Source organism: Myxine glutinosa, chromosome 4 (assembly GCF_964187855.1).
Source record: "Myxine glutinosa chromosome 4, kmMyxGlut1.1, whole genome shotgun sequence".
In the NCBI taxonomy this organism is placed as follows: domain Eukaryota; kingdom Metazoa; phylum Chordata; class Myxini; order Myxiniformes; family Myxinidae; genus Myxine; species Myxine glutinosa.
This window is the reverse complement of record NC_136264.1, coordinates 73,822,656-73,847,881: the sequence shown is the minus strand read 5'-3', so window position 1 is coordinate 73,847,881 and position 25,226 is coordinate 73,822,656. Positions and strand designations below refer to the sequence as shown.

The 25,226-nt window shown below is 42.5% G+C and overlaps 1 protein-coding gene across 12 annotated transcripts in view; it reads left to right on the top strand.

Moving 5' to 3' along the window:
* LOC137424777 (uncharacterized) overlaps window positions 1–25,226 on the top strand; it is a 675,237-nt gene that overhangs the window by 99,768 nt on the left and 550,243 nt on the right. For 2 of the 12 annotated variants that reach the window (XR_013623073.1, XR_013623077.1), the window contains exons 1-2: window positions 3,642–3,700; window positions 9,776–9,937. Coding sequence is in view for 2 of the 12 variants with exons in the window: in XM_078775951.1 (XP_078632077.1) it covers window positions 12,768–14,099 (1,332 nt within the window). In the remaining 10 variants the exon portion in view is untranslated. Of the gene's footprint in view, window positions 1–2,780; window positions 2,862–2,887; window positions 3,614–3,641; window positions 3,701–9,775; window positions 9,938–11,751; window positions 16,551–25,226 lie in introns of those variants that run through there. The other 10 variants (XR_013623072.1, XR_013623076.1, XR_013623079.1 and 7 more) reach the window with 9 other exon arrangements.

Sequence of the window (25,226 nt, the reverse complement as noted above, 5' to 3'; positions counted from 1 at the left end):
TAACGTATTTTAATTTCAAATTAGAGGTGCATTAGATTGTGAATCAAAGAAAGACGGGTGAAACAAACTCCTACTGAACTTTTTCGCAATTGTTTTATGCAAACTTCCGCATCTGGAAGATGGCGGCCTCCATTGCGTGATTTGGTTTCAGAAATATTTTTTCAAATGCTCGAATCACATTGGTTCTGGTGTTTGGTGACGCTTTTCTTTGAAGATAACCAGGCCCGTGCGGGCCGAGGTTGGTCTTAATGTATTTTAATAATACATTGGAGGTGCATAAGATTGTAAATCAAACAAAGACGGGTGAAAAAAACTCCTATTGAACGTTTTTCAATTTGTTATGCATACTTCCGCATCCGCAAGATGGCGGCCTCAATTGAGCTTCGGAATTCTCAAGCCAAGGCATAATCTGGTTTTCGACATAATACGTACGCGTTTATTGACAACACCGGCTTTGCCGGCTACTAGTACCTGACTGCAAAGCTGCAATGAGCCGGCGAAGCCAAAGCTTCTTGCCACTATTTTACCCATCACTATGGCATCAGTAGGTTAGGTAGTTTGTAGTAGGTAGGTGTAGTCGGTACCGTAACTAGTTCAAAATGACACCATTTGCATTCTGGATGAGATTAAAATTTATTAAAATTTCCTTCTTGATTAATTCGGTGAATGTTCATTCATTCACTAGTTCATTCAATATTCATTCATTCTTCTTGATTAATTCGGTGAATTCCGTCTCAACTTCGGATATTTCCGGCCGTGAAAAACTATCCCCTCCGGCCGCGAGATTTCTACAAAATAATTCTTCGTCAATTTTAGAATATTGACGCCGTTTTCAGCGTCCGAAACGCGTAGTAAGCTTTTTAAAAATATTTTTCAAATGCTCGAATCTCATTGGTTCCGGTGTTTGGTGACGATTTTCGTTGAAGATAACGAGGTTGGTCTTAACGTATTTTAATTCCAAATTAGAGGTGCATTAGATTGTGAATCAAACAAAGACGGGTGAAACAAACTCCTATTGAACTTTTTCGCAATTGTTTTATGCAAACTTCCGCATCCGGTCGATGGCGGCCTCCATTGAGTGATTTGGTTTTAGAAATATTTTTTCAAATGCTCGAATCTCATTGGTTCCGGTGTTTGGTGACGATTTTCGCTGAAGATAACCAGGCCCGTGCGGGCCGAGGTTGGACTTAAAGTATTTTAATAATAAATTGGAGGTGCATAAGATTGTGAATCAAACAAAGACGGGTGAAAGAAACTCCTATTGAACGTTTTCCAATTTGTTATGCATACTGCCGCATCCGCAAGATGGCGGCCTCCATTGAGCTTCGGAATTCTCAAGCCAAGGCATAATCTGGTTTTCGAAATAATACGTACGCGTTTATTGACAACACCGGCTTCGCCGGCTATAATATAGACTAAGTATATGGACAGTAAGTATTAAAACTTTCATCGTTCCTTCGGTCTTCGCTCTCGTCCTTCGCCGTTCCTTCGTTCACGTACAAAACGTATGTGTTTGCTAAATAAATGGCCATAACTTGGTAACCACTTGTCCGATTAATAGCAAACCTTGAAAAGGCACATCGTCAGGTCCCCAGCAATATACATGGCAAGTTTCACTGAGATCGGACCAGTGGTTGTCGAGAAACAGCGGTCACAGACATACACACAGACAGACACACAGACACACAGAGATTGCTTGCATTCTAGAGAAATATATATATAAATCGGGATTTATATTTAATTCAAAAATTGATCCAGACGTCTATTCTCTTTCAAACATTCAAACCGACAGAGTTAGTTATTTATCACAGCATCTGTAGAATTTTCACCCCTTTACTCAACTCCGTTTCACTGTTATTTGGTGGAGCAAAAAGTCAAGTGAGCTTTATAGATATTTAGATAGATTATTTACGTAATGCTTGAACATCAGTGGCACACTCACCACACATCCGTCTATTAATTACGTACTATTGGAATGTACCACCTTTCGACCCTTTGGACTGCTGCGACCCCTTAGACCTTTGAAGACCCCAAGACCATTATAACTTGTAGGAACCCGAAGACCCATAAGACCCCAAATACCCTTAAGACCATCAAGAGCCATAAGGTCCCAAAGATGCTTTGAGACCCCAACGACCCTTAAGACCCTTCAGACCTAAAGATCCTTTAGGACCCGAAGATCACAAAGACCCCTATGGCCCTTATATTATAATGATCCCTAAGATCCCTGAAGTCTCCTAACACCCTTTAAGACCCTTTGAGACCCCGAAGACCCTTAAAGCCTAAAAAAAACCTAAAAACCGGTTTTACCGAAAAAAAACCAGGTCCAACCGGATGGGTGTTTTTTTTGGAGAAACAATGTCCTTACTGGATGGCCATTGGCTCCCGAAGGGAGCTCATCCCCCCTTTAACAGGTGTTGTTTTTAGTCCTGCAGGGTGTCACTGTCTGTCACCCTCTCCACTGGCAAGCCCGTGAGGGTTGTCGGTTTAGTTGCCAATTTTCCGACCATGCGGCAGGTGGCACTGGGTTACATGTTAGCAGTGGCAGTCAAGAGACTGACCTGACTGTAAATGAAGTATGAAGTATTAGTATGAAGGTTATGCTGGGTGTTTATGTCTTGATGAATACTTTTTGAGATTATTAATCTGCAAAGCTGGCATTCAAAATTGATGATGGAGCATTTGTGATCTCAGGATCTGAAAGAGCCTAGTTTGAGTACCTCTTCGCCTTGCCATCATTTGTCGTTGCTGATTTACTCTTTGTGATTCTCATGCTCGAGCTCTTCCATGAGCCTCGACTTTGGATATAAAGGACGAAAGGAGAGATCTAAAGGGGAGACGACAACAGGAGAGATCACAAGGTGCAAAACAAAAGGAAGAATGTTGAAAAATGTTTTTTTTATTTTTCAACATTTAATTTTTAATTTTTTACATTTTTTATTTTTTACATTTATTTTATTTTTATGTTTTAACATTTCATTGACCTTAAGATGACCTTTGACCTCAAACTCAATAGACTACTTCCTTATGACCAAGTCTACCATCTGGTGAAGGTTCGTGAAGATCGGTTTAAAATTATTGTGACCTGTCGGCGATTGACAGACAAACAAACAGACAGACAGACGCAGACAGAATAACGCACAAGACCAAACAATATACTTGAAACATCTTCGATTTTGCGAGTAATGATTTATTTTATGGTTACTTCCCATCAATGTGATTGGTTTACGTGGTGGAGATTTTTTTAATGGAGCTGTCACTTTTCCAAGTTCACGTTTGAATTGACGCAAGGCCACGCCCCGTCACGTGGGATATTGATGATGAGCTCCCCACGAGGCCACGCCCCATTACATCGACGTAACCCATTTGTTTTGCGAAGCCCTGACCGCCGTGAACTTTCATTTACGATCCTGCGGAAGGGAATGAAAAAAGGATCAGCCGTGGTAAACACTCCAGGCTCGGGTTCCTCCCCTCGCCTCGTCCTACCAGGTCGGGACTGAAGCTCGAACTCTCCCCCTATGGGTCCATTTCAATTCCACAAAAGCTGAAGCGATCTCGTTTTCCGCTGTTTGATCGACTGCTTTTCCTGGGTGTGTTGCTCCTGGTACAGCTGGTGAGTTGGGGTCCAGTAACGGTGTTGACCTACAACAGGGGATTTGGTGCTACCTCTCCTAAGCCCGTCTGCACACGACTTGTGCCCGTGCGAAACTTTCTTGTTAACTTTTAAAAGTTTAACTTTTATAAACTTTAATTTTTTTTGTGTTTGTAGTTTTCCAGCCAAGTTATTTTTCTTTTTGTAGCCTCCTGGTGTCAGATTGCTCGCTGCGGGTGGGGAAATGAGGAACGAAGACTAAAATGTTACGTCACACGAAAGAAGCTTTTTGCCCTCCTTTGACCCCCATTTAATATGAAGATGTTTATTTTTAACCGTCTCCAGTATCGTATTGAGATCCACCGTTTTAATCCGGGTTTAGCAATCCGAAGGTCGCTCGACTTCCCAAACGGAATTGTGTTTCGTGCAATCGATTTATTTCCCCCCAAAATGAAGTTTGTGTGACGTGTCCTGCGAGGAGTCTTAGAAGAGGTGCAAAGGTGCGTGCGAGCACCTTCTTTGCGTGAAGTCTGAATGTACCCAATACAGATTTACATGTGGCACTAGATACTGTGGGGTGACTTGGAGGTTCGCACACTCGCCTCCAAGCTATCTAGCCTGACTTCGAATCCTGACATAGGTATAAACTGCCATCCTGGTGTTTCACATTCCTTAATGGACGTTATAGATCCCACGGTGTCCTTCATGAATAGTAGGAGAGTTATCGCTGTCATCAGGAACAAATCCTGCCATCATCTTATCTATTCTGCCATCCTATCAACAAATTCTGCCATAACCTTATCCGAATGGCAGGCTTGGCCAACCAGTTCGTGTAAGACTTGTGCCAAGCTTCCTCCCCTCCCCTTCTCCCCACCCACCCCCCCCCCCCAACCCCCACCGCCCCCCACCAACCAACCCCACAATAACGTGGGAATAATTGTTGTCGTCAAAGAAGAAAAAGTGTAGTAAGACTTGTCAAATACTATATGGTCCGATAGGATGTTGCAATTACAGTTATCTCATCTGGATCTGATTCCCCACATGGATCAGATGGGATGATAGGCTTCACAGCTAACACAACACCGTTGGCCCAACGACGGTGCTGACGTTGGCCCAACGACGGTGCTGACGTTGGCCCAACGTTGTTGTGTTAGCCTGGTTGGGATTCATCTGTTAGGATTCATTGCTGGTGGACATGAAATATCCCGCGGTGCTGGCACCCTGTCCAAATGTCAAATTGATACCCCAACCATGCAGCCATGGGCCTACCATTTAGTGGCCCTCAGGGCACTTTCAGTACAGCATAGGACCAGTAATGGCCCTCAGGGCACTTTCAGTGCAGCATAGGACCAGTAATGGCCCTCAGGGCATTTTCAGTCCAGCATAGGACCAGTAATGGCCCTCAGGGCATTTTCAGTACAGCGTCGACCAGTAGTGTCCCTCAGGGCATTTTCAGTACAGCATAGGACCAGCAACCTACATTGTTGTGCTAAACGTGACGGTTCCACCATCGTGTTCAAATGCACAAAACCAACTGGCTCGGAAATGCTGCTCACACACAACAGAAAGAAATGATGCAGACCTACCTACCACGAGAGAAGGAACAAGTCTCACCTGCTGACCTAAATCATATGACACCAACAGAGACAGAAGGGATGAGAGCAAGAACAGTAGATGATAAAGAACATGAAGACTAGGGAGAACAACAAAGTAGAGAAGAAGAAAAAGACGATGATGATGACTGGAAGAAGAGTTGGCCAACAAAATAGCAGAGATGAGGTTGATACCAGTCGGGGAAAGACTGCATCTCTATAGAATAGAAAACAAGAGAATCAACCGAGAAAGCACTCAGAAGAACTACATGGTCCTGTAGAATTCATACATAGAATTCTTCCCCTACTCAGTTGACTTGGTGTGAGCCAACTCTTCTGTTTTTTTAAGGGTTTTTTTGTTTGATCCAATATGGCTGCCAGACCATGTGACCGATGACGTCATACATTTACATTCTCCAATATAATTGTTGCGTAGATCCCGCTCCACAAGTTTCAAATTGATCGGTCTAAGCGTTGCGTAATTGTCGAATTATGACGTTAAAATGAAGGCATCGATGACATCCAATAATCACTGGTACAATTGTGTCACTCTTCATCTTCCAGGATCTTTTCACTTCATTTTTGAGGACTTGTTTTTTGGTCATTTTCTTGATTTGCGCGTTTAGGCTAAAATTGCTGGGGACTGACACCTCAGCCTCAATTAGCAATGCCTTCTCTTCTTTTTTGTACCTCAGTGCTATATCTGGTCGCAATGCTTTGTCTTCTATGTTCACGCTTGATTGGATCATTAGGTCATACATGTCCTTGTGTCCCTGTTTTCAGTGATTGCTTTTGGTTCATGTTTCCATGACTTTTATGGAACTGGGATATTGAGACTTTTTCAGATGTGGCAGCGGATTACTCGACATTCCTTGTTGTGCCTTTGGGTGTACAGCTGCTCCAACATGAGGTTTTTTTTGTTTGTTTTTTTTTACATCCTGGTAGGAGGTGACTCGTACTTTCTGTTTCTACCTTGCAGAACCACACTTGTCTCATTGACTCAGTCCCACCATTTTCTTAAAGCCATTGGTGCAGTGTCCTTGGTCTTGGGCATTTACTCGTATAATGATTCGTTATCCATCACAGTTGAGCTGACCTGTTGTTAGCCATTTCGAAGAGCCTTCTTTGTCTACTCCCAATCTGTCCAACTCTTTATTTTTTCTATTTTATTATTATTATTATTATGCCTCTGTTGATGAAGTTGCCAGAGGCATTATGTTTTAAGGTTGTCCATCCGTCTGTCCATCCATCCGTGATAGGTTTTCGTATCCGCGATAACTTGAGAACGGCTGAATGGATCCTAGTCAAGCTTGGTGCAGGTATGTATAATGAGGTAAAGATGAACTGATTCGATTTTGGGATCACGAGGTCAAAGGCCAAAGGTCACAGGGCATGTTAGGTAAAAATCCTGTTTCCGCGATAACTTGTGAACCATTGATGGGATTCTGACCGAATTTGGTACAGTTATGGAGAATAATGTAAAGATGAATTGATTCGATTTTGGGGTCAATAAGTCAAAGGCTAAAGTCTGTAATATGTCTATAACTTGGGAACGGCTGAAGTGATCTAATTCAAACTTGGTACAGGTATGTATAATGATATAAAGATTAACTGATTAGATTTTGAGGGCAAAGCTCAAAGGTCAAAGTACATAAATACATCTATAACTTGAGAACAGCTGAAGTACTCCAATTCATACTTGGTACAGGTATGTATATTGATGTAAAGATTAACTGATTATAATTTGCGGGTTAAATGTCAAAGTCCGTAATAGGTGTATAACTTGAGAACGGCTGAAATGATCTGATTCAAACTTGGTAGAGGTATGTATAATGATGTAAAGATTAACTGATTAGATTTTGGGCTCCCAAGGTCAGAAGTCATGTCAGGTAAAAAGTGTGATAACTTGTGAACAGCTGAAGGGATTTAAATTAAAACTTGGTGCAGGTATGTATAATGATGTAAACTTGAACTGATTAAAATTTGGGGTCAAGTGGTCAAAGGTCATAGGTCATTCCAGGTAAAAATGTGATAACCTGAGAACAGCTGAATGAATTTAAATCAAACTTGGCACAGGTATTACACTCAAATCAAACTTGGTACTTGGTCGTTCTAGTTTTATATATTTATACCTTCCTGCTCTATCGTTTTCCCAGTTGGCGGTGTATATCTGCTGATATTTTGTTTTATATTTTTCTTTCTTATTTTTTGCTATTGTTGCGGCTGTACTCGTTGTTTCAGTTTATTGTATGACATCTTCCATTCGCACCTGTCTTTGTAAATATTTTGCCAGGTGGGTTAGGGATACCTTCTCTGGTTTGTTGTATTTCTGTTTGCTTACAAATTGGATTTGGTAGTCTGTTGAACTTTTTACGTATTAGGCAAATCATACAGCTGTCATCCTATGCGCTTGGTTGAGCTCCATCAGGCCGCTACCTCCTCCTCGTCTCGGCAGGTACATTCTCGGGATGCATTGATTTTTGTGAAACATTTTGTGGATGGTGAGGAGTTTCCTTGTTTTGATATCCAGTTTATTGATTTTTGATTGTGGCCAGTTTATTTTTCTGCAGCTGTACTTTGTTTATGGTTTATGGCTTTGATTTTGTTCCTTGGAGAAAGTTCTGTTTTCAGCATCAGCCTCGTTTTACGCAGGCATTCTTTGGTAATTGTTTTGTGCATTTGTTTGTGACATGTTTGGTGGCCCTCTTCTACCCCAAGGTATTTATTTGTATGATGTGTCATTGTCTAACTCCTTTATTGTTTTATTCGTGTCAATTCTATGTTGTCCGATTTTGTTGATCTACCTCATATGAATGTGTACTTGGCACACTTATCCAGGCCAAATTCCTTTTGAATGTTATTGGAGTACTGTTTCACTAATTAGAGTTGTTCTGCCAATGTTTCATAGTTTGGTGCAAAGAACAGCTGTGGTTCTCATTGATACAATGTTTTGCTCTAAGTTACATCATGTCAGTCAACCAATGGTTAACATCATACGATTTGTGTGACAATAATGCTTGTAAATGGGCCAGCATTTGCCATTTGCTCCTGCGTACTTTGAATAGTAGCTGTCGCCAATCAAATGCAATGAGATTGCAGATATGATTTTTACCCTGCGCTTGCGAAGCGAAAAGCAGTTTTTTTTATTTTAATTTTCATTATTTATTTTGTATACAGAATCGAGGCTCATGTAAGAGCTAACACATTAAACATGAAAACATGCACAGACACATAAAACATACAATGGATGGAGCAGGAGACAAGAGGGAGAGAGAGGGAAGCACACAAGCACAACAACAGAAGAGAACAGGGACGTCGGTAGATTTGTTGAAGGGAGAGGGCTGGGAGAGGAGTACACGGTATAAAGCTTATGAACACTACTAGGAATTACAGCAAAGAAGTTGGAGATTGAAAGAGGCGGATCTGGGGTGTTTTATACGGGGGTAGAAAAGATCAAGGTTTTGGATAGGGGAAGATAAGAGATGGTGGTGAACAGCTGTTTTGAAGACCTGGAGGGAGGAGATGGATTGAAGAGAGTGAGGGAGTTTGTTCCAGAGGTGGGAGGAAAGAGTGAAGGTGAGCAGAGAGTCTAGATTTTGGCAGTTTCACCAGAAGAGGGTTGCTGGCAGATCTTGTGTGACCTGTAGGAATATTTGGGGGGGAAAAGCACAGACAGAGCATGGGGAGCTAGTCCAGAGAGGGTTAGGCATTCGGTTGCATACATGTGGTGTACATGTGGCTTGCGTGTCTGCATTTTTAAAATTCATTTTCTCGACAACCGTTGGTCTGTTTGACATGGAATTTTACCATAGGAGCACCTCTGCCTGTAGAATTTGTGATAATTATGTCGTCATAGGTCACGTGGTAGGGGCACCATCTTGGAAAAATAGAAAAACGTTGCACCTCTATATCTCCAAAATTTCTCCAAAGAAAAAATTTAAATGTGCCTCATTATAAAGAACTCTGCATGGGGAATAAGTGTTAAGGATGACGTCATTGGTGCCTTAATTATGATGTCTTAATTCGACTGGGACAACGATTAGTCTGATCAGTTTGAAATTTCCTGAGCGTGATCTACACAACAATTGTCTTAGAGAATATAAAGTTATGTCATCACTCACATGGTCTGGCAGCCATTTTGGATCAAAGCGTCTGTGTTTGTGTATTGTCAAGGGCCATATGTATCACTTTTCTTATCTCTACTCCTTATAAAGGCTTATCTTTGTGTGATAATTATGCTGCTCGGTCAAATGTATATGAATTAATTAAAATCAATAATAACGTTTAAATGTTTTTTATAAAAAATCAAATTTATTAATATAATGCATAGATGGGTTAACTTTTTCTATATAAGAGCCATAACTGACATATTTTTCATGATTTATATGGATGCGTGGATTTAGTGGATCCCCTATTAGCCTCACACATAACCGAGGGAGCATGAAAAGGTATCATCATGGACTAATGGTGTTGTATGTCAGTTCGTCAGTCGATCAGTCAGTTTGCACTAGTTATCAGATCTACTGCAATCTATATACCATGTCGAGTCTCTGCATTGCTAAATGCCCTGTTTTTTTTGTTGTTTTTTCAGAAATTTGACGACAAAGAAGAAATTGTGAAGCAGAGATGAAGATTGTGGTGATTGGCCAGAGCCAGTTTGGGTTGGAAGTGTACAAATGTTTGCGTGCTGAAGGTCATGATGTGAAGGGTGTGTTCACCATCCCTGACAAAGATGGCAAGTCAGATCCCCTAGGTGAGTGAACGATGGTCACTGCGTAGAAATCGGGTGAAATAAATAAATAAAAGAGAACACGAAAAAGAGTGCACGTTATGCCTTAATGCAATAAAAACTGAAATTGGAGTTCAAACCTGATATCAGAGCTTCTCAGAAAGGAGATTTAATGCTAATGATGGTTCAAGGACTACATGTACTTTAACTTTGCACTCACATAAATAGTAATCTGAAAATGTTGAAACTTTCACGATTTCTCAACATGTTCTTATGCAGCAAAAATGTACTTGCATTTAAACACTGCTGCATGACTTTTATGTGTTACCTCCCCAAACTCCGGTTACGGTGCCCCTCAGTCTCGAGAGGGAACACGGCAGAAAGATTTGTTATTTTGAGTGTTCTAATAAACCATGGTAGCGGGGTGGCTTGGGGTCAATTTTCAAGATTACCGTTACCGGGCGGACAAAAGCGCCATTTTTGGTGTGAGGCTTCCTTAGGGTATATCAGTTGATTTTAGCCGAGGAGCCCTCTCGAAATATGTATGTAACCATGGTAACACAAACAAATCCAAGATGACTGCCGTTCATGATAAAATACCAATTTTCTTGGGTTGTAGTTGTTAGAGGAAAGCCAAATTGTATCAAAATATTACTTAAATATCAGAACCATGTCCTCAACATGTTCGGTCACCCTCCTAAAATATTAAAGTAAAACATAAAAATCCAAAATGGCCGCCATTTATGCTGAAATAGCAATTTCCTTGGTTTTTAGCGGTCATACGATGGCTAAATTGTACCAAAGTATGATTATATTATACCAGAATATTTTTATTGAAGCCCTATTTTTAAAAAAGATACACAAATAACCTACCACATATGGACAACATGGTTGTTTATTTCCCGTAGGTCTAAAGATCAAAGAAATCAAACTACATAATATTGACTGCAACATCCAAACTAATTGAATTTAAAAGTGATCTAAACTATTTTTTCTCAAGATAGTGCGTTCTTGAGACAAGGGTTTGAACATGGAAATAATGTGAATGTTTTAATTATGCTTTTATCCTAACCTTAATGTGACCCTTGTGGGTATCCGTAGTTATATACCTAATTTAGAGGGCGACATTGTGACTGCAGGCTGTCTTTACTATACTGCTAAGCACATGTATTGGTGGAAAGTTTTCTGGCCTCCTTTGTTAACAATCTACATATTTTATGGTAAGTAAGCAACTTTTCAAGTTATTATCTTTAATTACAGAACTTCAGTGATCAAGTCAGGTTTTTTTTAGCTAAACAGAAGTATGTGTTTATGTACATTTGGTAACAATCAGCATAATTAGACAAGCTTAAACACTCCTATAAATAATGGCCTATGCAAAATAATCAACACAATGTGCACTATATCAGGAATTTAGAAAATTCTGGCTAATTAGATATTTTTATACTGCATTATATAGCACTTATTAACTTTACCCATGATAATGATTAATACGTATAAATCAAATATAATAAAAAGCAACTGTTAAACAATGCTGTTGCCCAGGCCATTTTTAAAACGACGGAAGACATTATAGGACATCATTAGTGAAAACAAAAAATCAGATGTCCTATCTTGACTTGAAAATAAATGTGATTGATTATGTGTTTTTTTTCTCTTTGTTATCACAATAAATTTTCGATATGGAAAGTATTATAGGACATCCATTGTGAATGCTAAATTAAAGCTGGATTAATATTACTTGTGAGTAAAATTTATATTTTTGCCAAACTCAACTTAAGTTATTTATATTGATATTATTTTAATGTGAATAATATATACTTTTTTCTCAATTTCAGAGCACCGATTGAAAGCCAAGGAAACTGCTGGTACGGATTGGATTCAGACATCGTGCCAAGAGAGACGAGCCCGTATACAAGATGGATCTAGATTGGAATTGTTGTATCATTTGTCAGCAACACACATCTGAACCTTTGAAATGCCCTTTGCAGAATCCTATAGCAAGTCGTGACATGACAGATGCTTATACATCATTTTTGACAAGTGTAGAACAGTTCAGAGACATTGATGCACTTCCAACTAACATCTACTTTGGCAGTGATGTTACTGCTGCAGATTTTGTAACCCACCATGCATCTTGGCATAAATCTTGCCATTTGAAATATAACAATTCCAAGTTGACAAGGACGCAAGCAAAGAAAAGGGGTGTCCCCAACACTGTCGAGTCTCAAAGGAGATCAAGTAAGCGCCAAACGATAAACACAGCAAAGTGCATCTTCTGTGACAAAGGACATGAGGACGGTGAGCTCTCTCAAGTTTTAACATACTAGGGCATGCCCGTACTATATATATATCTAAAATTATATCCCCCCCCTCTATTTACATGAAATGGTTTGGTCCAAAGCGAACGGCCTGCGAGTACGGTGACAATCCCCCCCCTCTATTTACATGAAATGGTTTGGTCCAAAGCGAACGGCTTGCGAGTACGGTGACAATCCCCCCCCCCCCCCTCTATTTACATGAAATGGTTTGGTCCAAAGCGAACGGCTTGCGAGTACGGTGACAATCCCCCCCCTCTATTTACATGCAATGGTTTGGTCCAAAGCGAACGGCTTGCGGAGTTTGGTAAAGAAATCGCCATAGCTCGGTAACTACTTGTCCGATTAATATGAAACCTTGAAAAGGCACATCCTCGGGTCCCCAGCAATATACCTGGCAAGTTTCAAGTATATCGGACCCGTGGTTGTCGAGAAACAGCGGTCACAGACAAACACACAGACACACACACAGACACACAGACACACAGAGATTACTGGAATTATAGATAGATGATGCTGATACCAATATACGATGTATGATCACAGAGCTACATGACACACAGCTTCTTGCTCGAATTGTTGGAGGAGATTTGATTGCGATGGAAGCAAAGTATCATTTAAAATGCCTGACCCATCTGCGAAATCGTTACCGCAGTCTCGTCAGAAAGTTGAGTCGGGAATCACCAAATGTAAATGAAAAAGTGAATGAGTCTAGAGTGTTTGTAGAGCTGACAAGCTACATTGAGATAGCTGTAGACTCTGGGACTTTCCTCTTTAAGCTTTCAGAGATTCATTCACTCTATGTGAATCGTCTTCAGGACATGGGTATCCACAAAGAAGTCAACAAGACTAGGCTGAAGCGTCAACTGCTGGAACACTTCCCAGAGGCACAGGAACAGAACGATGGTAGAAACACGGTTATTGTTTTCAAAGAAGGAATGCGAAATATGTTGAAGGAAGCTTTGAAAAAACGGGATTTCTCAGAAGACGCTGAGATCCTAGCAAAAGCTGCAACGATAATCCGCAAAGACATTTTCAACCATCAATGCTTTAAATTCACTGGCTGTTTCCCAACACAATGTCAAGAAAATTCAATGCCCCCAAGCCTCAAATCACTTGTCTCCTTTATACTTAATGGCCTTAACTTGAAAGATCAAGACAGATGTGAATCACAGGCTTGCCTCACTATAGGACAGACCATTCTCTACAACACAAAGAAGAAAACTCCATCTGAATCAGCTGTTGAAACAAGACATACTCTGGAGCGTGAGCCACCTCTCCCCATTTACATTGGTCTCAATATTCATGGACTGACAAGAAGCAAGAAACTCATCCAGCAATTGTATCAGATGGGTATCAGCATTTCATATGACAGGGTTATGGACCTTGAGGACTGTATTGCCACATCTGTATGTGAGCGATTTGAAGAAGACGGCGTTGTATGCCCTGCTTTTCTCCGGAAAGGGTTGTTTACTGTTGGTGCCCTAGACAACCTAGACCATAACCCTAGCTCAACCACTTCACATGACTCCTTTCATGGGACTGGAATTAGTCTCTTTCAGTTTCCAACACAAACTGATCCTGGTGAGAGCAGACCACCTACTATGATACCCCCTTCTGGTGCAACACAGCAGTCTCTCCCGGTCAGTTATGCTTTTGTCCCTGCTGTAGCTTTAACAACCGCTGCAATTGAAGTACCTGAGAGTAACACAGAGCCAACCAAGACCTGCTTAAATGAGGCACTTATCCAGGAAAATAGTTGGGTCGAACATGCACTAGCACTGTTAGAGGAGGATGTCAATGTTGTATTTCCAGGGTACAATGTTTACAGCTTATCATTCGCAATAATTGATGACCTGGAGTTATAAGCAATGTATTCAAGCCAAAAGCTTCCCCCCCCCCCCCCCCCTAACATTGAGGGCGCCCTTCACATGAAATCACTGAATGTCCCTTTAAATTTACTGGTGATATTGTAATATCAAAATACACATTCAGTGTCCTAAAAATTTATATTTTGATACCACTTTTTGCTATCCATGACTTATATAACCCGGGAAATGTGTTTTTAATTACTGGATGGTGGCCATTTTGGATTTTTTGGTTTTACACGAATACGCGTAAAAATTCGCGAGGGCTCCTCGGCTAATATTGATTAATAGGTCATTAGGAGTGTTCATGCCAAATTTGGTGATTTTGTCCACCGTGTAACGGTAATTTTGCTAAGCCACCCTACTATGGTGAAGCCACACAAATGCAATTGTAGAACAAAACAAGTAATTGTATTAAGAACTCTCACATACTCAATAATAACACTATGAAAGAAAGTACAATCAAAATATCACTTGCATCAAATAAACAATACATATGATGGTACCATCATTCCCCCAATGCTATCAAAGCAATAAACTCACGACACGCCAAGTGTGAGTGGAATGTAACCTTCCCCAAATTCCATGCAGGGATCCCCACGCTGGGTGAAGCCATGCAGAGAACAGGCAGGTATCGGCACGACAGAGGACGAGGAGTTACTAGGTGAGAGGTCGATATGGGAACCAACGGCAATCAACACTATGAGGTCGACATGGAAATCCCAACGACAAAACAAGATGCACCAAGTAGACAGTCTCTTCGAGGACAAAATGGCGTATCAGCCTGTATTGGAGGCACTTGATTTTTCTCCAACAATAACTCACGCATGCTAATAAAACCTGAGACGCAGGTTTAATTGCAATCACAATATAGGACGATGTCGTGGGCAATCCCTTTCACGGGAAGCCTCAACTCATTCGCGACCACTATCAAAAAAGTCCGCTCGCAGCCTTAATGCGATTCACGGCTGTATCTCTCTCATGGCCGTCTCCTCCTCTGCCAAGCTCCTCCTCTCTTCTCTTCCGGCCTCTTTGCCACGTCTTCCTTTCTCCTTCACAAACATTTATTTTTACCTTTTACTAAAGTCATCTCCATGTCACACACAAATCTTAATAATATTACCTGAAACTAAAAATCCTACAAGTATATAATAACAACAATGGTGGCAGTGACGGATCCGTAACAACGACAAGTATCATAGAAGTCTTTGGGTTGGGTACGTATCCACTTTAGGACATTGGCCTTCATTTTCTTATCACTACCAAACTTGATGCCATCAAAGTGTTTCCATAGTGTCCCAAAGAGGTGAAAGTCTTATGTTGACAGATCTGGGCTGCATAAGGTGAATGGTTTAGAACCTCTCACCTCATCTGCACTGGTTACATTTGTCATATGAGGTCCTGTATTGTTATGTAACAGATGCAACACCACTGGGGAGCATTCATGGACACCACCTGTGAATTGCATTGTGAATGTCGTTATGTAGGAGGTCCCTGTGTAATACAAGACATTTATTGTTCTTCCTCTGCCAAGAAAGAATCAGTCCTTGGCAATCCCAAACCATTGCAGCCAACACTTTCTTGACAGATGTCGTACACTTTAAATTTGTGGGTCATGGGAGCCACTGTATTAGCTCTACTCCAAACTTGACCACTCACTTTCCACTCCTCATACGGATTCCAACTTCTTCTGCAACATCATGACAAGTTGTTCAATTGCTCAAGATAAGTTGATCGATTCTCTGGATATTAGCAGGAGTTATAGCCGTCACCAGAACATGTTAAAAGTGGAAGATCATCGACTAAGTCTCTGCCATCTTTGTACTTTCTAGCCCATGTAAACACACTTCTTCTTGAGAGATTATCATCCAAAAACTGTCTCGTAAGTATTCTGTGAATTTCAGCCAGCTTCGCACTTTCCTTCACGAAAAACGCATTCGCACCGCTCATCCACAGAGCACGATACACCGCTTGCCACCTCCAATATGGCCACCCGCAATGCATCAGATGGCAGCTTCCTACACACATGCTGATAGAGTTCCCACTACTAGGGAAAAACAATTCAGTTATTTCCTCGAACGAAAAGTCATTATATAATTGGAAGTGCAGGAAGAACTTGAACCACCTTCTTATATTGAACAAACAGTATTGACCAATTTGAGATGCACCAAGTTGTGGAACACTTGAAGAACCTTTTACTCATTGATTTTTGAATGAATTGACTCGTCGAAAAAGTATTTTTTCATCTGAATATCCAAGAATTTAACCAACTGATTATGTCCTGTATTTGATGATTTGCTTACTTACCAGATAAACAAGTGAATTGACATTTTAATCAAAACATAATGCAATATTTACCTCTTTCTCAGTTTTGCCAAATGAGTACCATGTTTTTTTTTTTTTGGTTGTGCTAAGATATTAAACTTTTCACTTCTTGTTTGATATGCCAAATCGATTTCAGCATCTTTACTACCTATTTATCAAACCGATGCTGGTGGGCAGGTACTGCGGCAGAGAAGGATGGTGTGCCAGTCTTCAAACTAGAAGTTGGTATTTCAAAAAAGTGGAATTGGGGTGAAATTAGCGGGGGTAGCAAAGATCAAGGTTTTGGATGGGGGAAGATAAGAGATGGTGGTGAACAGCTGTTTTAAAGACCTGGAGGGTGGAGTGGGATTGAAGAGAGTGAGGGAGTTTGTTCCAGAGGCGGGAGAAAAGAGGAATGAAGGAGTGAAGGTGAGCAGAGAGTCTTGATTTTGGCAGTTTAACCATAAGAGGGTTGCAGGCAGATCTTGTGCGACCTGTAGGAATATTTGCGGGACAGAGCCCAGAGAGAGCTGGGGGGGGCAAGGCCAGAGAGGAGTCGGTAGAAGACCGAAAGACCACCAACCTGCCTGCGGTGAGTGAGTGAGAGGCCCTTGGAGTTAGCTTCATCGCGGGAGATTCCAATGATTCTGAATGCTTTGGTTTCAACAGCGTGAAGGCGAGCTAGGTGTGAGGCAGGAGCACCAGCCCAGAGGGGAGAGCAGTACTCCATTGAGCTGCGGATGAAAGCCTTGTATGTGGTGAGGAGCTCAGGTGTGCCAAGGAAGGACTTCGCACGACGGAGGATGCCCAGTCGGCGACTGGCTTTGGAGGCCAGCTTGGAAATGTGGTTTTCCCAGGAAAGATCATGGCAGATAGTGAGACCCAAAACCTTGAGCGACAGAACTTATTGGAGAGGATTATTCAGAAAGTGGATGGGAGGGTTGTCCAGTCGGTCTTTTCGGAGAGACATCGTAAGAGTGTGAGATTTGTCAGGATTGAAAGACATGTTCCACTTGTTTGCCCAGTCTGTGATTTTGTCAAGGTCTGCAGAGAGTGAGGAGGCTGCAGCCTGCCGATCTGAGGGATGAAGAATGGAGCGGCAGAGAGTGGAGTCATCAGCAAAGAGATAGAGAGGACTTTCCAGAGAGTCAGAGAGATCATTGATGAAGACCAGAAATAGCACAGGGCCCAGAACACTACCTTGGGGAACTCCAGCCAGAACAGGCAGGGGAGATGAGAGAAATCCATTCAGGGCCACACGCTGCCTACGACCAGAGAGGAATTCCGCAAGCCATGAGTAAAGATTTCCATGGATGCCATAGGAGGAGAGTTGGGTGAGCAAACCTGGGTGCCGGACCGTATCGAAGGCACGTGATATGTAAAGGGAGACAGCTCTGATTTCCTGTTTGGCATTGAGGACCTCCATCCATTGTTGAGAAAGCAGAAGCAGCATGTCCAGAGTGGAGTGTCCAGGTCTGAAACCAAATTGATGATCAGAGATCAAGCCATTGGAGAAGAGGAAAGATTTCATATCTGAAGCAATGATGGATTCCATGACTTTGCTGATAATTGGGAGAAGGCTGATTGGTCTGTAGTTGCTGGGATCTGTTTTTGCACCTTTTTTGTGCAAAGCGGTGATGTTGGCAGATTTCCAAGCAGATGGAAGATGACCTTGAGCAAAAGAGAGGGTGAAGAGAACAGAGAGAGGGAGTGAAAGAGCGGAAGAACATGATTTTAGGACCCGTGGGCTGATGCCGTCAGGTCCAGTTGCAGAATCAGAGTCGAGGGTTGACAGAAACTTTTCCACCTTGTCAGGAGGAAAGGACACAGAGTCCAGGAGCAGTTGGGTTCGACTGGGTAAGTTGGGAACAGAGAGAGATGGGTTTGGGACACAAGATTTTGAGGCAAACACAGAGTTGAGGCATTCGGCTTTGTCACGTGCGGTGTCAACTGTGCAGCCATTTTAGGTGAGGGAGGGGATGGAGGGGGAACAAACACCACCAGGATTTGGAGGAAGGAGGCAGGTTTGACAGTTCAATCTTGAGTGTGGAGACATAGTGCTTCCTGGCACTCCTGAGGGTAGACACATACTTGTTCCGAGCTTGGTGGAAGGAACTGAGATTGCCTTCAGTTGGATTTGCCTTCCAAGAGGCAAAGGCAAGTTGTTTCAGGGCGACTGCTTCACCACAAGATTCAGTGTACCATGGACGTGAGGAAGGTTAAGACAACTGAAGACGAGATGGGATAAATCTGTGCATGAGAGAGAGCAGTTTGCTTTGGAAGAATTCCCAGGAAGAATTGATGTCGGAGACAGTCGAGATGGGAGACCAGTCCAGATGATTGATGGCTGCTTGCAGCCCGTGCCCGTCGGCCTGAGTGAAATGCCAGACTCGTCGACGCTGAGGAAGCTCTCTGAGAATGGCCAGAGAGATGTCCACTTTAACAAGCACATGATCACAAGAACCGATTGGAACAGAAAAAGAGCAGCAGACATTTGCACGGAAGTTTGTCATAACCAAGTCTAGAAGAGAAGATACTCCATTGACTGAGATCTGGGTCGGGAATTTGACAGATTGTGTCAGTCCCAATGAGTCGCAGAATTCCTTTGCTGAGGTGCCATGGCTGGTGAGAGAGGAACCCATACCCAGCCAGCTGGCATGATGACAGTTGAAGTCGCCACATATGACGAAGAGAGAGTTTGGATGAGTTGATAGAAGTTGGTCCATGTTGTCCGACAGCAAAATGTAAATAAAGTCATCACTGTTTAGAGAACGGTACAGAACACATATGAACAAAAGGTGGGAGCGGAGAGGAAGCCATAGCCAGATGTACTCCTGAGGGTGAGGTGGAGAGAGGGCAGTGCAAGGAGAGTGAGGAAGAGAGATTTTGATAAAGATAGCCACCCCACTACCAGGACGAGGCTCAGGTCTATCATACCGGAGGAGGAAGGAGGAAGTAACCAGGAAGAGATATTAAGGAATCAGAGACATCTTGAAGGAGGAAAGTTTCTGTTAAGCAGATCAAGTCTGGATTGTCAGAAGCAACCTGAATGGAGAGATCAATCAGGTTTGAGCGAAGGCCCCGGATGTTTGAGGTCCATACCGTTAATGAGGAGAGAGGGGGAGCATCGGGTGCAGGACAGGGGAGGGGTAGGGTCAGATGAAGGATGAGAGGGGAGGTAGGGAGAGCAGTTGATAGTGTGTCAGAGATTATAGAAGAGTTACAAGAAAGGGAAGGATGAGGAGGACAAATGGTTTGATGGTGATGGGATGAGGCACAGTGTGGGGTTGTTTGAGGGGGGGGGGGGGCAGAGGAAAGTAGAAGGTTGGGGGAGGTGGAGGTATGAGATAGAAGGGAGAGGAAGTGGGGAGGAAGCAGCTTTGAGGAGGAGGGGGGAGGAGGCAGCTTTGAGGAGGAGGGGGAGGGGGAGAATTGGAGAGGGGTGGTAAGGGGGAGATTTGAAGGGGAGGGGTTGGGAGGGAGTTTTGAATGGGAGGGACGAGGAGGGAGTTTAGGAGGGGAGGGGCAAGGGGGGAGTTTAGGAGGGGAGGGGCAAGGGGGGAGATTTGGAGGGGAGGGGCAAGGGGGGAGTTTATAAAGTGGATGATTAATGAAAGACGAACATTTATAACAAATTGTGATTTTCAAGTTAGCAATCCGTTTAAGAACGATGGAGGAGGGGTGGAATGAATGTAAATTTAGAGCATGGAGTGAGATTGAATTGTAAGAGATTGAATATTTTTTTGAAGTGGAATGAGTTGAAGAGGGAATTGAAAAAAGCCTTTTAAATAGGAAGAAAAACAGCATGTTGTAATATACCACTGAATAAAACACTGCAGGGGAAAGTTTAAACATATTTAACCAGAACCGTGAAGAACAATCTTATATTCACAAACATACCAATGGGGAGAGGGCCTCGAGGGACAACCACGAGTCACATGAACAGGGCAAAATGTGGAAGGCAAGGAGATAATGGGGGCGGGGTGAGACAGTGCACATGGACAGAAGCACACAATGGGACAACAGCACACGTGGAGAAAGGGAAATAATTATTTTTTTAACTCTGCCTCAAATAATTAACTCTCTGCCTCATTTCTTGATTAAGTCTCAATAAGTTTATTTATTGTCACAAAAAATAATATGAACGTAAAGTTTTTATTTACATCACATTAAAAGTGCTTCTGAACTTTACTTTTGCGTTTGTCGAAGCAATCACTTTCACGCTGTAAAGTCCAACAGTAGTCGCCCATCATGTTTGGATTGAATCGGCCTTGATATCGAGTCTCCATGATGGCAATTTCCTGGTGAAACCTTTCTCCATGTTCATCACTGACATCGCCAAGATTTTGTGGAAAGAAGTCCAGATGAGAATGGAAGAAATGTATCTTGAGTGACATTCGAGCACCGAGCGCCTGGTAACTCTTCAACATCTTGTCCACAAGCTCTTCATAATTTGGTGCTCGAAAATTTCCAAGGTAATTGTTGGCAAGGGCCACAAAGCTATCCCAAGCAACGCTTTCCAGCTCAGATAGTCTCGTTACAAAGTCCTGATTTGTGAGTGCAAGACGAATTTGAGGACCATTGAAAACACCCGCCTTTACTTTGGCCTCAGATACAATGCCTTGGAATTTCATTAGCAAGTGGTGGAAGCCAGCACCATCTTGATCCATGGCCTTCACAAAGTTTTTCATCAAACCAAGTTTCAAATGAAGTGGTGGTAAGAATACCTTCTCAGGGTCAACAGGAGGTTTGTGAATTTCAAATGAAGTGGTATTCCTATGGTATACTGGTTCTCAAAAACTGGATGTGCTCGTGAAAATTGGATATCATAATCGAACTCCACAGGTTAATTTTGGTGAGAATCACCTCAAAATATACTAGAACCATAAAACATTAAAAATTTTGTTGACGAGTGTACTCAAAGATTGATTATTTAAAATTTTGATTTTGTATATCTAAAACTTATTGCTCAAACCAAAAACTGTTTTGTTTATCTGTAATTTCCATTCACACACTCAGAAAAGGACCACTTTCTTTATTTTGCATTGCAAACCACATGGAGTGCCATATTTTTTTAAGTGAAAGGCCATTTGCCCCAAAGCGTGGGGTAACAGGGCCACTGTCATATTATTGGAAATTGCGCCTTTAATATTGGTGCTGTTGGCATCTTACGGTACTTATTCTTGCAATTTAAAATAAATTTAGCAGTTTCAAGTTTTCTGCCTTTTATTTTTTTCTACAAAACATCTGTTTTTAATAATCGAAGTTGCCAATTTTTTTGGGGGGTGGGAGGGTTGCAATTAGCTGGCCTTGCCTAGGACGCAAAATAGTCTGGCGCCGGCCCTGCTTGGGCTCTGAAATTGGCAGAGGAAGGAGGTAATTATTTTTTCGAGACACTCGGCCTGTCTGACAGTCAAAGAAAACTAAAAATTATTTGAAACAGGAAATCACTTTTTTCTCCCTCAGCACAAACCCAATCTGTCCACTTTCAAATCAAATAACAGAAAACAGGTGAAGAATAACTGAAATTATTACACCATCTGGATCTTCATCAAAATCTAATGAACTCCTCCTTGTCACCCACCCAAACAATCCACCAAATTTCGTCCAAATCCATCTATAACTTTTGAGATATATCCTGCTCACAGACATACAGACAGACAGGGGTGAAAACATAACCTCTGTGCACCTTCGATGGCAGAGGTAATAAACGTCAAAATACATTTCCGACAAATACTTTGAATGCTTACCCTACCGACTTACCCTGCGTGCAAAGCACAAAGTGGGTTTAAGCAATTGGTCCACTCTGTTTGCAGATGTCAGTCTATGATTAGAATACTTAGATGAAGGACACAACTACAGTACAGACCTTTACGTGTTGTTTAACCCTCCGGGGATCTTTGCCTGGTCGAGGGTTAAATGACCATGACCATCACCGCCGCGCCTCAGCACAATGCGCCATTTCCTGTGTGTTTTATATTTTACGGCGATGGCCCCGCTTCACACAGGAGCGACAAAGGCTTCATTGGCCTAACCTACATTGGGGTATTTTGTGTCTTTGGGGTCTTTTACGGTCTTCAGGGCCTCTTGGGTCTTCAGGGCCTTTTGTGTGTTCTGGGTCCCTTGGCTCTTATTTTTTTTGTATTTTTGTTTCTTCTTTTTTTTGTATTTTATTATCACTATTCATATTACAATTATTATAACTAGGGCATGCCCGTACTATATATATATCTAAAATTATATCCCCCCCCCTCTATTTACATGAAATGGTTTGGTCCAGCGAACGGCTTGCGTGAACGGAAAGCGAACGGCTTGCGAGTCCGTAAGTCCGGAAGTGACGTCCTCATTTGACTGTCCGGAAGGTCGCATATCGCAGTTACGATGAATCGCAAATTAGTTTTAATTAGTTTTAAAACATAGTTTAACGCCAACATAGTTTGCCAACGTGAAATAAATGAATACGCTCTCAAATGTGCCGTCCGAGGCAGAGTCTGTTCGCCACGTTCGGCACACGTGATAGCTCGCTGCTCTCTGATTGGTTGAATCGTTTTTTGGACATAGCTCGGTAACTACTTCTCCGATTAATATGAAACCTTGAAAAGGCACATCCTCAGGTCCCCAGCAATATATCTGGCAAGTTTCAAGTATATCGGACCCGTGGTTGTCGAGAAACAGCGGTCACAGACAAACAAACACACAGAGATTACTGGAATTATAGATAGATTATGTATCTTTTTTGTATTTAATTCTTTTTTTTGTTTTGGAGTTTATGTTCTTTTTTGGTATTTTATTATTATTATTATTATTATTATTAAGTATACATATGTTAAGTATTTAATTATTGTTATGAATTTTGGGGTGGCGTGATATATAGATCAGGTAGATCTGTGTAGGTATGATGCTCCAACTGTCGTGAAGAAGAAGAACCATTTTGATGTACATTAGTAGAGGACCTGTATAGCCCGGATGTCGGATTAAGCTCGTATATTTGCGGTCATACAAGGATGGCCTTGTGTTAACTAGAGTAGGGATTATGTTAATTCCCCTGTTTGTGAGACCTTGTGATTTATCCTTCATCCCTTATGGCAATGCACTAGACAAGTAGAGTAGGAAAGGCCCACTATTAGCAAACACACACATACTAATTAAATTCCACCACACAATAAAACTCACCCGAAGTGCAGGCAAGAAGCGCCCACGCATTGCGCCAACATGGCGATAAAACATCGCACAGGCAGGCTGAAAGCCATGACCAGAAGGACTTGCTATTGGGCAGGAGTCGACCAATGAAAGGGTGGAGCAAGAAGCGACCCGCTGATTGGTGGAAGGAAGCAACGGACTGATTGGCCACCAACCGATGGCATGAGGAGGAGAGCACAAAGCACTCGGCCAATGGTGAAGGACTGATGTAGGAAGAACATTCTAGAGGTCGAGAGGCGACGGACTGATTGGAAGGGAGCACCGATGACGTGACACCACAGTTGATAAAACCACAGCTGGTCGATATTTTGTCCCTCTCGTTTTTGGATCTCTTCGCACCCGGGCCTCGTTCTTCTGATTAACCCTGGACTCTTGCTGGTTGGACAACAACAGACGGTGAAGCGCTGACGATTCTCCTCCCCTGTGTTCATGCGCGAGGGACGAGTGTACAAGCAAGGCTTGCCGCTGCAGTGTACGCTGGCCTAGCAGCGCGGAACGAGAGGTTCGCACCAACGACCGGGTGGCCTTCTTCCCGCCAAGCACAGAGCCGCATCCAGACTGCGCACAAAGGACCGGATGAGCAGACGGACCCCGAGTGGTTGAGCTAAGCCCACAGTTCTTTTCATTTAAATTATCCCTTCTTCCGATGGCAAGTCTGGTGTGGGGACGTCCTAATTTAGGACGTTATTTATTTGAGCGTCGCGTTTTCCTTGTTACCAGCATTCCGTTTAATAAAGCCGGCGTTTATTTTGTACATTAAGCCGTTTTCGATTGAGTTACTTTTGCAGGGTTGAAGATTGCTTGGAGATCACGTCAGGTAAAAGCTTCCAGCTTCTTCTTCTTCTTTGGTCCTTCCACGCATATATCGTGAAATCCGCTTTTTTTTTTCTTTTTTTTTGTATACTGAATCGAGGCTCGTGAAAGAGCGAACATTTATTTCACAAACAAATCAACCAGACAAACAAAATATACAAAAAGAGGGAGCGGAAGACAAGATGGGGAGAGAAGGGGAAGCACACAACCACAACATTTGAGAGCAGGGAGAAGTGTGGGAGGGAGAGGGCTTGGGGGCAGGAGGCGTGGGAAGGGTGGGGGGGAGGTGGGAGAAGTATAAAACACAAGGGGACCGAAATTAGCGGGGGTAGAAAAGATCACGGTTTTGGATGGGGGAAGATAAGAGATGGTGGTGAACAGCTGTTTTAAAGACCTGGAGGGTGGAGTGGGATTGAAGAGAGTGAGGGAGTTTGTTCCAGAGGCGGGAGAAAAGAGGAATGAAGGAGTGAAGGTGAGCAGAAAGTCTTGATTTTGGCAGTTTAACCATAAGAGGGTTGCAGGCAGATCTTGTGCGACCTGTAGGAATATTTGGGGGACAGAGCCCAGAGAGGGCTGGGGGGGCAAGGCCAGAGAGGAGTCGGTAGAAGATGGAAAGACCACCAACCTGCCTGCGGTGAGTGAGTGAAAGGCCCTTGGAGTTAGCTTCATCGCGGGAGATTCCAATGATTCTGAACGCTTTGGTTTCAACAGCGTGAAGACGGGCTAGGTGTGAGGCAGGAGCACCAGACCAGAGGGGAGAGCAGTATTCCATAGAGCTGCGGAGGAAAGCCTTGTATGTGGTGAGGAGCT